General features: G+C 39.7%; 1 protein-coding gene across 1 annotated transcript in view; it reads right to left on the bottom strand.

Annotated features, from left to right (window-relative positions):
• Window positions 1-14,717, bottom strand: part of alpha-Man-IIa (alpha-mannosidase 2) — a 355,439-nt gene that overhangs the window by 127,067 nt on the left and 213,655 nt on the right. Inside the window, exon 12 of the mRNA XM_067139236.2 lies at window positions 6,788-6,860. Within this exon, the coding sequence (XP_066995337.2) occupies window positions 6,788-6,860 (73 nt within the window). The remainder of the gene's footprint in view (window positions 1-6,787; window positions 6,861-14,717) is intronic.

Raw genomic sequence — 14,717 nt, forward strand, 5'->3', positions numbered from 1 at the left:
AAAAATTAGTCACATGAAAATACTTGTTATTCAAGTTAGCAGGCAGAGGCTACACATTAACATCACGTTGGATGGAGTGAACATACAAGAAGTTGACCACTTCCAGTACCTCGGTAGCACTGTAACCAGAGTCAGCCCATCCATGTGGAAATCACCAACATTAACGGCAGAGATAAGCAGAAGTTTCTCAGGTCAATGCTGCAGAAAACAAGAAGGAATAAGATTTGAAAAATGATGTTCATCATCCAACAGTCACTAGTTGTCCAGATGCAGTGCCATAAGTGTACTCTACATCTCTGTCTGCCCAGGTACATTTCTTCTTCTTGGACTTTGCACCATTGCACATTTCGTCCTTACAGGAAGATCTACTTTATCCTTGGTCGGCCTCTAGCGGGAGATCTGAATTTACCAAATGTCAATTGGGAAGGAAATGTGAACGACAGGAAGCATGACCAACAAATGGCAAATAAGCTAATATGGGAAGGACAGCTAATTCAGAAAGTGATGGAACCAACTAGAGGGAAAAATATCCTGGATGTAGTGCTGATAAAACCAGATGAGCTCTATAGAGAAACCGAAGTAATAGATGGCATTAGTGATCATGAAGCCGTTTTTGACATAGTTTTTAAAAAATGTGATAGAAAGGAAGGTCTTAAAAGGAGAACTATTAGGCAGTACTATATGGCTGATAAAGCAGGCATGAGGAAGTTTCTAAAAAGTAACTATGATCGGTGGAAAAAGGTAATTAAAAATGTAAACAGACTCTGGGATGGATTTAAAGCAATTGTTGAGGAATGTGAAAACAGGTTTGTACCTTTAAAGGTGGTAAGGAATGGTAAACATCCACCTTATTATACGAGGCGTGTTTTTTAAGTAAGGTCCATTTGAAAATAAGTACACAACGAAAGGTTATTTCAAAAAAGTAAATACTTCACTCTATTTTTTGACATAGTTGCCAAGTTTGTTCAAACACCTATCATACCTGTTAACCAATTTTAAAATACCCTCTTCATAGAAACTTGCTGCCTGCTCTGATAAGCAAGTGTTCACTGCCGTTTTCACGTCGTCGTCATTGTAATGGTTGCCACTGAGGTGATGTTTGAGGTGGAGGAACAAATGGTAATAGCTCGTCGCAAGATCAGGACTGTAGGGTGGGTGGTCTAAAACTTCCCAGCCAAAACTGTCCAATAAATCGCGGGTCTGACCTGCAGTGTGAGGTCTTGCATCGTCAAGGAGAAGGACAATTCCCTTTGTCAGCATGTCGCGTCTTTTGTTTTGAATCACTCTGCGTAGCTTTCTCAGTGTATGGCAATATGCTTCTGCATTGATAGTGGTTCCTCGTTGCATGAAGTTGACCAACAAAATACCATGACTATCCCAAAACACCGACGCCATGATTTTGCGCTGGGACAGTGTCTGTTTGGCCTTCACCTTTACAGGCGAGTGTGTGTGTCTCCATTCCATGCTCTGTTGCTTCGATTCGGGCGTGATATGCAAAACCCATGTTTCGTCTCCAGTTATGATCTGACTCAAGAAGCCGTCACCTTCTTTGTTATAACGAGTCAAGAACTTCATCGCACACTTAGATCTTTGGTTTTTGTGGTCCTCTGTTAGGAGTTTCGGGACCCAATGGGAGCACAGTTTCCTAAACTTTAGGTGTTCAGAAACAATGTTGTAAAGCACTAATCTCGACACGTCAGGAAATTCGTTTGAGAGACCTGTTATTGTGAAGCGCCTGTTCTCACGAATCTTTGCTTCAACTGAAGCCACCAAATCGTCTGTAATCAAAGAAGGGCGACCAGAGCGGTCCTCATCATGGACGTTGTCACGGCCATCTTTGAATTGAAAATTCTAAATTCCCATGGAAGGGATTAGATATTTTTCACCAATAGAGCATGTCAAAAATATCAAAAACATATCAGATGCAAGGCTTTTGAGGTGTTTGCTCTATTAACCAGCGTTTCGTCTTAGGTCTGACACTAGACTCATCAGAGTGGGATGTGTCAGACCCTACCCACTGACGGTGGGGTGTATGCAGGTGAACTTATCAGAAGCCCTTATAAGAGGCACAGTCTGATAAGATTTATCTCCCGTACGCAGTTATCACACGCAGCAGCAAGTTGAAAATCTTAAACATTTTGAAAGCACAGAACAGAACCGTACAGGTTAGCTACAGAGCTGAAACTGAGCACAGTTGTTTCCGAGGCATGCCGGTACATGACACATGCGCTCGTTGCGAAATGCACGCGAACTACTAGTGTCTACAACAAAACGGAGAAGGCAGAAACAGGTTCCAAGAAGGACATTCCAGGAATACTTATTGAACAAGGGGAGTGTGTATGTGAGGATCTTCAAAAGGCAGAAGTATTCAGTCAGCAATATGTAAAGATTGTTGGTTTACAAGGATAATGTCCACATAGAGGAGGAGACTAATGCTAAAGAAGTATTAATATTTACATATGATAACAATGACATTTACAATAAGATACAAAAGTTGAAAACTAGAAAAGCGGCTGGAATTGATAAGATTTCTGGGGATATACTAAAGACAATGGGTTGGGATATAGTACCATATCTGAAGTACTTATTTGATTATTGTTTGGTTGAAGGAGCTATACCAAATGAATGGAGAGTTGCTATTGTAGCCCCTGTGTATAAAGGAAAGGGTGATAGACATAAAGCTGTAAATTACAGGCCAGTAAGTTTGACATGTATTGTATGTAAGCTTTGGGAAGGCATTCTTTCTGATTATATTAGACATGTTTGTGAAATGAATAACTGGTTCGATAGAAGGCAGTTAGGTTTTAGGAAAGGTTATTCGACTAAAGCTCAACTTGTAGGATTCCAGCAAGATATAGCAGATATCTTGGATTCAGGAGGTCAAATGGACTATATCGCGATTGACCTCTCTAAAGCATTTGATAGGGTGGATCATGGGAGATTACTGGCCAAAAAAAAGTGCAATAGGACTAGAAAAAAGAGTGACTGAATGGGTTGCTAATTTTCTAGAAAATAGATATCAGAGAATTAGAGTAGGCGAAGCTTTATCTGACTCTGTAATAATTAAGAGGGGAATTCCTCAAAGCAGTATTATCGGACCTTTATATTTTCTTATATATATAAATGATATGAGTAAACAAGTGGAATTAGAGGTGAGGATTTTTACGGATGATGTTATTCTGTATAGAGTAATAAATAAGTTACAAGATTGTGAGCAACTGCAACGTGACCTCGATAATGTTGTGCGATGGACAGCAGACAATGGTATGTTGATAAACTGGGTTAAAAGTCAGGTTGTGATTTTCACAAATAGGAAAAGTCCTCTCAGTTTCAATTACTGTGTTGATGGGGTGAAAGTTCCTTTTGGGGATCATTGTAAGTATCTAGGTGTTAATATAAGGAAAGATCTTCATTGGGGTAATCACATAAATGGGATTGTAAATAAAGGGTACAGATATCTGCACATGGTTATGAGGGTGTTTAGGGGTTGTAATAAGGATGTAAAGGAGAGGGCATATAAGTCTCTAGTAAGACCCCCAACTAGAGTATGGTTCCAGTGTATGGGACCCTCACCAAGAATACTTGATTCAAGAACTGGAAATAATCCAAAGAAGAGCAGCTCGATTTGTTTTGGGTGATTTCCGACAAAAGAGTAGCGTAAAAAATGTTGTGAAGTTTGGGCTGGGATGAACTGAGAGAAAGAAGATGAGCTGCTCGACTAAGTGGTATGTACACAGCAATTATAATAAGAAGTATTTCTTGTCCACCTATTCAATACAAATCACCTTTCTGGTGTTTACACTTTCATACAATTAATTTCATTAAGGGACATGTTTTGTTCTTATAAAGAGCATCTTCAGATAAATCTTAATCTTAAAATGATGTTCTTGAACAGTCGTAAACATATTAAACAGTCAATAGTCAATATTAAAATTACAGTAGTCTAAAAACCAAATTACATTACATCTAAAAAACAACATTACAGCTCTTCTTAAAGACGTGATAACATGAACAATTAAAATTATCACAATGTCAATTTAAAACTTTGTGTCTGAAACTATTACTGAATCCTCGTCTTAAGAACAGTAGTAAACGTCTTTCTATAAAACGGCACCAAGGTGAACACCAATCTTACTGAAAAATGAAAATAAAATGCAACTTATGTGACATGGTGTGTCCATAATGTGTGTTAAAATAGAGTGCCCACAAGTTGAAATGTGAAAACATAACAATCCATATTGCTTTAAACATAACAGACAGGACGCAGAAAATGAGCAGGAGTCGAATATGGGCTCTAGTTGAAAATGCTGATCAACTTGTTTACAAATGTAGGTAGTAGGATATGTTGCGCAAACACGCGAGGTATAGAACGTCGTGTTTGACCTCCGGCCTATTTATACAGAAAGTGGGATCTGTAAAGAAAAGTCTTGGGTAAGGAGTAAAAGATGAAAATAAGTCCAAAACAAAAGTAATGGAGTGCAGTCAAACGAAGGCAAAGTGATGCAGGAAATATTAGATTAGGAAATGAAGTCTTAATGGAAGTAGATGAATATTGTTACTTGGGTAGTAAAAAAACTAACGATGGCAGAAGTAAGGAGGACATAAAATGCAGACTAGCACAAGCAAGGAAGAGTTTTCTTAAGTAAAGAAATTTGCTCAATTCAAACATTAATATAGGAATTAGAAAGATGTTTTTGAAGACTTTTGTGTGGAGCGTGGCATTGTATGGAAGTGAAACATGGACGATAACTAGCTCAGAAAGAAAGAGAATAGAAGCTTTTGAAATGTGGTGTCACAGAAGAATGCTGAAGGTGGGATGGATAGATCGAATCACAAGTGAAGAGATACTGAATCGAATTGGTGAGAGGAGATCGATTTGGCTAAATTTGACGAGAAGGAGAGATAGAATGATAAGACACATCTTAAGACACACAGGACTTGTTCAGTTAGTTTTTGAAGGAAGTATAGATGGTAAGAACGGTAGGGGTAGACCAAGGTATGAATATGACAAGCAGATTAGAGCAGATGTAGGATGCAGTAGTTACGTAGAAATGAAAAGGTTAGCACAGGATAGGGTGGCATGGAGGTCTGCATCAAACCAGTCTATGGACTGGTGACTCAAACGACAACAACAACAGCAACAAGTGGTATGTTCTGAGCTGTCAGTGGAGAGATGGCGTGAAATGACGTTAGTACACAAATAAGTTTGAGTGGCGTCTTTAAAAGTAGGAAAGATCATAATATGAAGATAAAGTTGGAATTCAAGAGGACAAATTGGGGCAAATATTCATTTATAGGAAGGGGAGTTAGGGACTGGAATAACTTACCCAGGCAGATGTTCAATAAATTTCCAATTTCTTTGAAATCATTTAAGAAAAGGCTAGGAAAACAACAGATAGGGAATCTGCCACCTGGGCGACTGCCACAAAATGCAGATCAGTATTGATTGGTTGATTGATTGATAGGTCTTTCGCTTTCTACATCTTTTACAAACTTTTTTTTTTTTTTTAATTTTTTTTTTTTGGTCCATTCTCTTTATATGTCTAAACCTTTTCAAACTTGATAGGGGTATGTTTTCACAGGGAGTTAATTCACGTGAATTGAATACCTTCACAGATCACTTCATTTCAGTGACACATAGGTGTTTTTGGATAGTTCATTTATGTTCAGTAAAAAACTTAGAAAGAGAATGAAAACAAAAGTAAGTGAATTCTGCACAGACAAAGAATAAAGACTGCTTACAGTACATAATCTACCATAAGGTTGTGAAAACTTCCACGACCTCTATAAGATGTGCTATATCTATTTTGTTTAGATAATGTACTCTTCCTTAATATTTTATCTCCCTCTAGTCTGATTCTGGCTCCATGGCTGAGTGGTCAGCATCTTTAACTTCAAATCCTTGGGGCCCCAGGAGAGATTACCAGCCAGGTCGAAGGATTTTTAATCCTAAACAGTTAATTCCCTTGGTTGGGGGACTGGGTGTTTGCACTGTTCCGAACATTTCTACACACAACATTACCTTTTTCATTTTTTACAATTTTCTTTATGTTGCACAGACATGGGATAAGTCTTATGATGAAGATAGGTGAAGAGAGGGTTCGGAGTGGAAAGGAAGTACAACCCCAGCATTTGACTTGCCTGGTATGAAAATGAGAAACCACAAAACAAAAAATCATTCTCAGGGCTGCCAACAGTGGGGTTCAAACCCACTATCTCCTGAATGAAAGCTGACAGCTACGTAACCCAAACCGCGCAACCACTTGCTCAGTCACACCACTATCCTTCACCATACTAACATGCAGTTTTCTGTACAGGGTAGGTGCCACCCATCCTTGTCGGAGGGTCTGACTTACAAGGGCTGCAGCAGGCTAGCAATAGCCACACAAAATAATCATCATCATCATCATCATCATCATCTAGTCTGATAAGAGTTTGCTCACTCTCCATTGTTGCCTTCAATTTGACCAGGCAATGTGGATATATATACTGTGGTTTTCATAAATATATCCTACATTGTAATAGCCTTACTTGAGATGACCGTGATGAGACGTTGCACAAAGAAATGTCACTTGCCCTCTCAGTATTATACGAATTTTTCAGTAATTCCTAATCATTATAAGCAAATATCACATCAAGGATAGTAACAGTTCCATTCAAATAACATGACTGACATTAAAAATGATTACATAAGAATATGTCATTCATTAGCCATTTACAGCGGCCAGCTGCCAAAATGTTGGTCATCATAAAATATGAATTTATTTTAAAAGTAAATTCAATCTACCTGAGAAGGTGAAAGAAGATAGTGTGCAACCTGCTGAATGACATGCTGCAGTCCACTGATAGCATCGATCATCCTGTTGAAAAAATGTGAAATATAAATAACATTATTCAATGCTAACATTCACTGAACTGTGAAAATAATTAATGATGAATAATGACAACTTCAAAATGGAGTTTGATGACATACAAGTTACCTTGTTTGGGCACTTTTGACCAATTATAACTGGAACTTGAGTACAAGAAACCAACATAAGAATATGATATGCAGATAGGAGCTCAGCAGAACCACAATCTACTGAACACAAATGCCACAAACAGCAAGCACAACAATTAAAATATCACTGCAGAACACCAGAAAGCAGAGCAACATAACCTAACTTTTATAAAAGTAGAAAAAGATACCAGTAACGAAACAGTCTTCGTGCACAATGAAGATCACCTCACAAAGGTAAGAATATAAGTATAGGAAAGGAACAAACAAGTGTTATCAATTCAGAGAGAGTAGAGGGAGGGAAATAAGAAAGGAACACACATAACAGGATGAACACATGGCATTGGGATCCTTTTCTCCTTTTGTGTGCCCTCTGTTCCTTTTTTTAATCACCTGTATTTATCTTTGTCCTTTGTTTCTTCAATTTTTCTTGTCCTTATCCAGCTTTCTTCTTATCCTAAACTTATGCCACATCACATCAAGACTGAAGATCTGTCAAAATGGCCACCTTCCTGATACAGATGGGAAGCAGAAACGAGCTCGTCGGGGGCTGAGATGGATGTAGGAGAAATGGGACTGTTGAGGAGAGAGCCAATTTGAAGATGGCAGTGCATGAAGATGTGGAGATTATCCTTGTCCTTTTGCATTTCCTTGTTTGTTCTTGTCTCCTATTTATGTTGCTCCTTCTTCTCAAACTGAACTTCCACGAGATTGTCCTATTATGTGTGTTCCTTTCTTGTTGCTATTTTGCTTTACGTCGCACCAACACAGATATGTCTTATGGCGATGATGGGAGAGGAAAGGCCTAGGAATTGGAAGGAAGCGGCCATGGCCTTAATTAAGGTACAGCCCCGGCATTTGCCTGGCGAGAAAATGGGAAACCACGGAAGACCATCTTCAGGGCCGCCGACAGTGGGGCTCGAACCCACTATCTCCCGATTACTGGATACTGGCCGCACTCATTCCCCTCTCTCTCTTCTCTCATGAAGGTCAGAAGATACTATATAGCACAAAGAACATTCTATAAATCAAATTTGGTTCCATAAACTCAGACCAAACCAGTGTTAAACAAATCATCAAGAAGTACATTTTGCTGAGCCTTCATAAAATGCCCTATCTAAACTAAAAACCGAGACATGTCTATACATTCAGTTAACATAAACACAAATGCCCCAGCCTACAATGTAAACCAAAACCAAACCCCATGGTGCAACAGCCCCAAAAAGGCCTTGACCTACCAATCAGCCACTGCTCAGCCTGAAGGCCTTCAGATTACCAGGTGTTGTGTGGTTGGTACAACAAATCCTCTTACCTGTTATTCTTGGCTTTCTGGACTGGGGCAGCTATCTCACCATCAGACAACTTTTCAATTGTAATCGTGTACACTGAGTGGACCTCGAACCAGCTGTCAGATCCAGGTAAATATCCCTGACCTGGCCAGGAATCTAACCCAGGTCTTCCGGTTAAGAGGCAGGTATGCTACCAGCCTACATTCTAACCAAATTAATTGATAATGTAACCTGACACAGGCATACTCAAAGAACAGTAACAAGAAAAAAGAAAAACATTTCAGAAGTATTCTAAACAGATATCATTAACATTCTAAAATTGACCTTTCCCAAAAACATGACAACCAACCTGAAGAACTCCCAATAGGTTCACCTATTTCAAGCATATGAGATATTATCACAATACATCGAGCACAACAAAATCCTAAAACACATGCTAACAAGATGATATACTGGTACTATCATGTTGAAGTTGCTGTCCTCTTCTACAAAGGCAACCCCAGACAATGTGCACAATTACTCAACTCATATCAAATAGATTTACATCACACAACAAAGATCGGTCTTATTATCACGATGGGATAGAAAAGGTCTAGGAGTGCGAAGGTTGCGACTGTGGCCTTCATTGAGGTACAACCCCAGCATTTTCCTGGTGTAAAAATAGAAAATGACTGAAAATCATCCTCAGGGCTCCCGACAGTAGAGTTCGAACCCAATACCTCCTGAAGGCAAGCTGATACTATTATCTGCACATCTTTTCTGGATAGATTTACACCCTAGTGCTGAATAGGTCGACCTCGGCAATCTTCGAGATTCGTATTGGCAACCTTTGAACACAAACTATGAATCGAGTATGCATCGCCGTGCGACATCTGGCGTACACTTTACGTACTGGTGTTGTTTACATAACAAAGCCACCATACAGGTTAGAAGGTAACACGAGTGTGGAAAAAAATCCTAGTACATCACAGGAAACACCAGGTACTCCTAAACGGAAACGACCATCAAGGCTTATACATAGCGAGGGTTGTAAAATAATAGCACACGTCACAAAGTGCTGTGTGATGGAAAAAAAAATAAACAGCTGCTCGTACCCCTAAACAAGTCTATCCAATGTGCTGCCGTGTATACGGGAAAATCCGTGGCCACTATTCATAGGATTAAGGCATTTACTGCCTCTCACCCCTGCGATTCACCACCCACACCTGGTAAAAAGAGGTAGGTCTATCTAACCAGTCTACCTAATCTGTTCAAACTAATATCATTATGGATACTGGTAGGTTGTCATGCGCAAGTGTTATATGATGTTCTCCTCTTTCTCGTAGGAAGAGAACGCACGGGAAGATAGAACTGGACAATCGCGAAAAACGAGTGATAAGGGACACCATCGAACACTTCTATACTGTCCAAAAAGCGGTGCCTACTCTGAAGAAACTGATCCCTGTGCTGCAGAATGAAATTAAGTGGAAGTGGAGCTCAACATCTTTCCGAAAAGTGTTGAAAGGTATGGGTTTTGTGTGGAAGAAGGTCCAAAACAAACGTGTGTTATTGCTGGAGCGGGCAGACGTCGCTGATTGGCTAGCACGATTCCTCGTCCAAATTAAACATGCTAGGGAAGAAGGCAAGGAAGTGTTTTACTTGGACAAGTCCTGGATTGACAATAATATAACAACTGGAAAATGCTGGCAGAGAGGACAAGATGTTGTGGGTGTTACAGCATGGGGATCCTCTTCGAAACGGCTAATCATTGCAAGTGTTGGATCTGAGAAAGGGTTCATTAGCGAAGCACAATTAATATTTGAAGCCAGAAGTACCCAAGGCGATTACCATGGCCAAATGAATGCCCATAATTTTGAGAAATGGTTCAAAACATCTGTGCTCCCTAATTTGCCTCCTGCATCTGTGATAGTGATGGATAATGCACCGTACCATTCTTGACAGGTGGATAAAATACCATCAAGGTATGATACACGAGTGACAATGGTCCAGTGGCTACAGGGGAAAGGCATTGTCTGCGACACAAATCAAAGGAAAGAGGCCCTGTATAGATTAGTTCAGGAAAACAGGCCCCATGAAACAAGTTATGCTGTTGAAGTCATGGCTGCTAAACATGGTCACGTCGTCCTTTGTCTTCCCCCATACAACTGTGATCTGAACGCCATGGAATTGGCATGGGCAAAAATAAAACGCGAGTTCAGAGGACACAATATAACGGGAGACATGTCACCAGGAAACCTACGACGACTGACCATCCAAGCATTCAACTCAGTATCTGCCGAAGATTGGAAAGGGTAATGCAGAAAAGTGCACGAACGGGAAGAAGACTACTAGAGGCACGACGGTGTCACGGAAATAGCCCTGGACGATATTATAGTTAATAGTATGGCACAGAGCAGTGACGATTGTGAGAGTGATGTATCTGAGAATTCAACTGAATAAAGTTGTAGCAAATACATATCGATCAATAATATTGATTCAATTCTGATTTCATTTTCATTCAGTTGGCAGTACTACCGGTACCACGAGAGCTCCCTCCTTACTCCTCCAGTGTAGTCTACACCAACATTCATAAAGGGACAAGAAGGTTGGGGATGACCATCAGGGTACTGCCGGGTACTGTTCCATTAACTATATCCTTACGGTGCCTTTCAGTTTAACACACTGCAAGCATCTGTAAAGAAGGTATCTGACTACCTGACGAATCCTTGGAATTGAGTATTGCTGTTGTAAACTGGAGATGATAAGCTCGCATCCTGCATGAATGAGAAAAAGTTGTTCTGCTCTTATAACAAGCCTAGTCAGGTGATGTCCACGAAGCAAGATCATTTGATGTTTTGTTTCATAAGGTAACACTGACTGATTCACCCTTCCCCCTACTCTTAAAATTTCTTCTTCGTCCAGTAATGGAGTCGGAGAAGACTGCTGCTCGATGAGATCAGTTCCTGCCTCTTCAGTGTTTCAATCTCCTTCTTACAAAGAGAATGTTGTGCAATCCTGACATAAGTCCTCAATGCTATCCTTAATTCTTTGGTGTCCATAGTACCAATTATTTTGTCAAAATGCCTGGAGTTATAGATGAATCTCAGACAATAAGCCATAACGCTAACGAGCTTACCAAGACTTGAAAAAGACCCAATAATTATATCACAGTCTGTTCTGTTGACGATATCAATAACATTAACTGGCTTTACGTCCCACTAACTACTTTTATGGTTTTCGGAGAAGCCAAAATGCCAGAATTTAGTACCGCAGGAGTTCTTTTATATGCCAGTAAATCTACAGACATGAGGCTGGTGTATTTGAGCACCTTCAAATACCAACAGACTAAGCCAGGATCGAATCTGTCAAGTTGGGGTCAGAAGGCCAGTGCCTCAACCATCTGAGCCACTCAGCCTGGCTGTTGATGATATCAAGGTTTTAACTGCAGTAGTACATTCTTCTGGCATAGGCTCCTTTGGGCTGTTGCAAATTTCTTTGGCCAGTCTGATCAAGAATCTTTCAACCATGAAGCACCTTGTCACCATAATGTGGATTGCTGAAGATGTTTCACCTTCATACCTAGTGATATTATATTTGCTGCGTTATCTTGGGATGATACATGTCGAGCAACTGCCTTCACTCAGCTGTTGAATCTGTGACACATGATTTCCAACAAACGTTGCTAGCATGAGGCTGGGGAAGATAACCAACCTAACTCCACCATTGAGTCTGTCCAATAAGAGATGCTGGAAATTTCACAAGAGTCTAGCTCCTAAGGGAGCAATAGTGTCCTGTTTCGTTGCATAGTGCTGTAAGAAAAGAATCGAAGCACTTCGGAAAACTTTGGTGAGTTTGCAACCGCATAGCGCAGTAGGAAGGTAAATGTAATTCTTTGAACACAAGACGACACACAACCATGATAATATGATTAAGACTCAATCATGCCTGTATTTCTGAACATTTATTTGGAATAAAGGTGATCGAATCGAATATCCGTGAATGTGGTAACCTAGTTGATACAACCAACCATAGTTTTTTCCAATGTGAGAAATTCAATCATCAACAGAGAAAATTTATTCAGAAATTAATGAAATTGTGTTTTCCACGCCCTTGAATGTCTCTTGCCTGCTATATAATCCTACAGTTCAACTGGCAGAGTCAATGGTTCATTTCCTTCAGGAAAGCATTATAATACTACTAATACAACTAACAACCTCCTTTGTGTGTGATTTGGTCTTGTATATTTGGTAGTTAAATATCGTGATGAATCACATTGGCGAGAAGATATAGTACCTTGTATCCCTGTGTATTTTTATCCCAATGTTTTACTATATAATTTATCCCAACAACAACAATTGACATTCATAGATATGTAATCTTTAAATAGCATAACAAGACATTCAATATGGCCCTGAATATAAGAATTGTAAACAACAAAGAGTTCAGTGGCTGGACAGAGGCTATAAATGCAGAGTTGTAATTCTTCTAGGGAACAATGCGGTTAGGGGCGCGCAGCTGTGAGTTTGCATTCTGGAGTTCGAACCCCACTGTCGGCAGCCCTATCCATAGTTTCCCATTTTCACACCAGGCAAATACTGGGGCTGTACCTTAATTAAGGGCATGGCCACTTCCATCCCACTCCTAGTCCATCATCACCATAAGACCTATATCTATCAGTGCAACGAAAAGTCAACTGTAAATACTGTATTTTCATTTCTACTAAGACGTGAACTTGCAATGATCTTACGCGTACAAGCTCTTCTTGAATTACTGTGTGATACATTTATTCTTCTTTATTAAAAGTCATAGAAATATCACATTTCTACTCAAAACACAATTTTTCATCTTTCTAATGAGCTTTTATGGGAAGCAAACCGAGACTTCGTCTCCACAGCAACGCATGCATTCTGAGAATCCAGTGATATGGTGGTAATGATGACGATGATGATATAAAGATGATGGAAAAAATTTGCTTTTGTGTGCAAGTTATTCTCGTAATGCCAATTGGAATTGTGCTGAGGAATGGACAGATAGCCTGACATCTAGCAGTGACATTATTTGACATGCTGCTCCTCTCTCAATTTAGTACTTGGAAAAACCATACATGCAGAGGCCTTTACTTATCTCATAGACAATGTCCCGGTTCCACAGCACCAGAGCGCTCCCGACATTACGTGCCACAGCTTGAAACTGAAGTTCCTCAGTAGAGGTTTCCAAAGTACTCCGATTATTTTCTTACAGAGCTATGTGGCAAAATATGAAACTACTGCTCGCTCAGGAGCTAGACTCTAATGAAATGTCAAGCTCCAAGCTTCGTACTACTGTATTTTTCTGACAAGTTTGGCCATAAGAACACCTGCACACATCTCTAGTCTAGGAAGAATAATTTTATTTATAGGTGCGACTTGGGATTTAGCACACAGTAATGTAACAGATATGTTACCAGCATTGTTTACAGTTCTGAGAAAAATGTAGCAGCTGTAAGCCTTTTCACTCGCATCACAAAGTGCATGCATTTGTATTTCTTTAATATCATTCTATCTTAATGTTCTTGACATCTGATAGCTGAGAACTTAATTCACACCAGTTATTACTGAGTGAGTTAGGCAATGGATCATCCCATTGTAAATTGTGAAACTACAATTCTTGCATAAACATTCAAAGACAAATAATGTAAGGGCCAATGAAACCAAGTGGATCAAACACCAAAGCAATTGTTGAGATCACCTGTCATTATGTCAAGTTATTCTCCTTGTTAACCAACTTTCAGTTCTTTGCTGCAATTATGAACTTGTCAGCTGTAGGATGCCAGAGTACTCCCAAAGTCTTCACACCAAATTCCTTGTCCAGTGAAACTGGTGACTAAGTTTTCCAGCAGCTTAGTGGCACAGCTTCTATGAGAGCAGGATGATTTGAGGAGAATTTTTTTAAGAGAAATCCAGCATTCAAAAGAACCTGAACCAAATCTTAGTGCCTCGTTAACATTTCTCACTCCTGTCAATACAAATCTTCCTTCAATATTCTCGACACAGGACGGTTTCTTTCTTCGTCTTCATATGATAGCTGTAGCAGACATCTGGTTGCTAAGAAGGAGCTTGGTACTATTCCATACGTCAATATTCTCAGTTGGTATATGCGAACAGTCTCCTTAGGATTTGGTCACCACAAGATGTGTTGGAAGTACCTATAATCTGGGGCATACTAATATATTCCTGTACATTTTCTCCATATCGGCAGTAAAAACACCTGGATGAATTCTAAATCTTAGGACTAGGGAGTACAAATCTTGTTGAAGTGTAGGTCCTGTCAGCAACAAATCATTCAGAGAACAAACAACCACTAGTAGCTTTACTTGAGCAATCAAAGACTACTTGTAACTTAGTTGTTGTGCTTGACTCCTTAAACATAGCATGGTGGGGAATGTAATAAATGGTTCACAAATTCCCAGTTTG

The sequence above is a fragment of the Anabrus simplex genome, chromosome 2 (genome assembly GCF_040414725.1).
Source record: "Anabrus simplex isolate iqAnaSimp1 chromosome 2, ASM4041472v1, whole genome shotgun sequence".
NCBI lineage: Eukaryota > Metazoa > Arthropoda > Insecta > Orthoptera > Tettigoniidae > Anabrus > Anabrus simplex.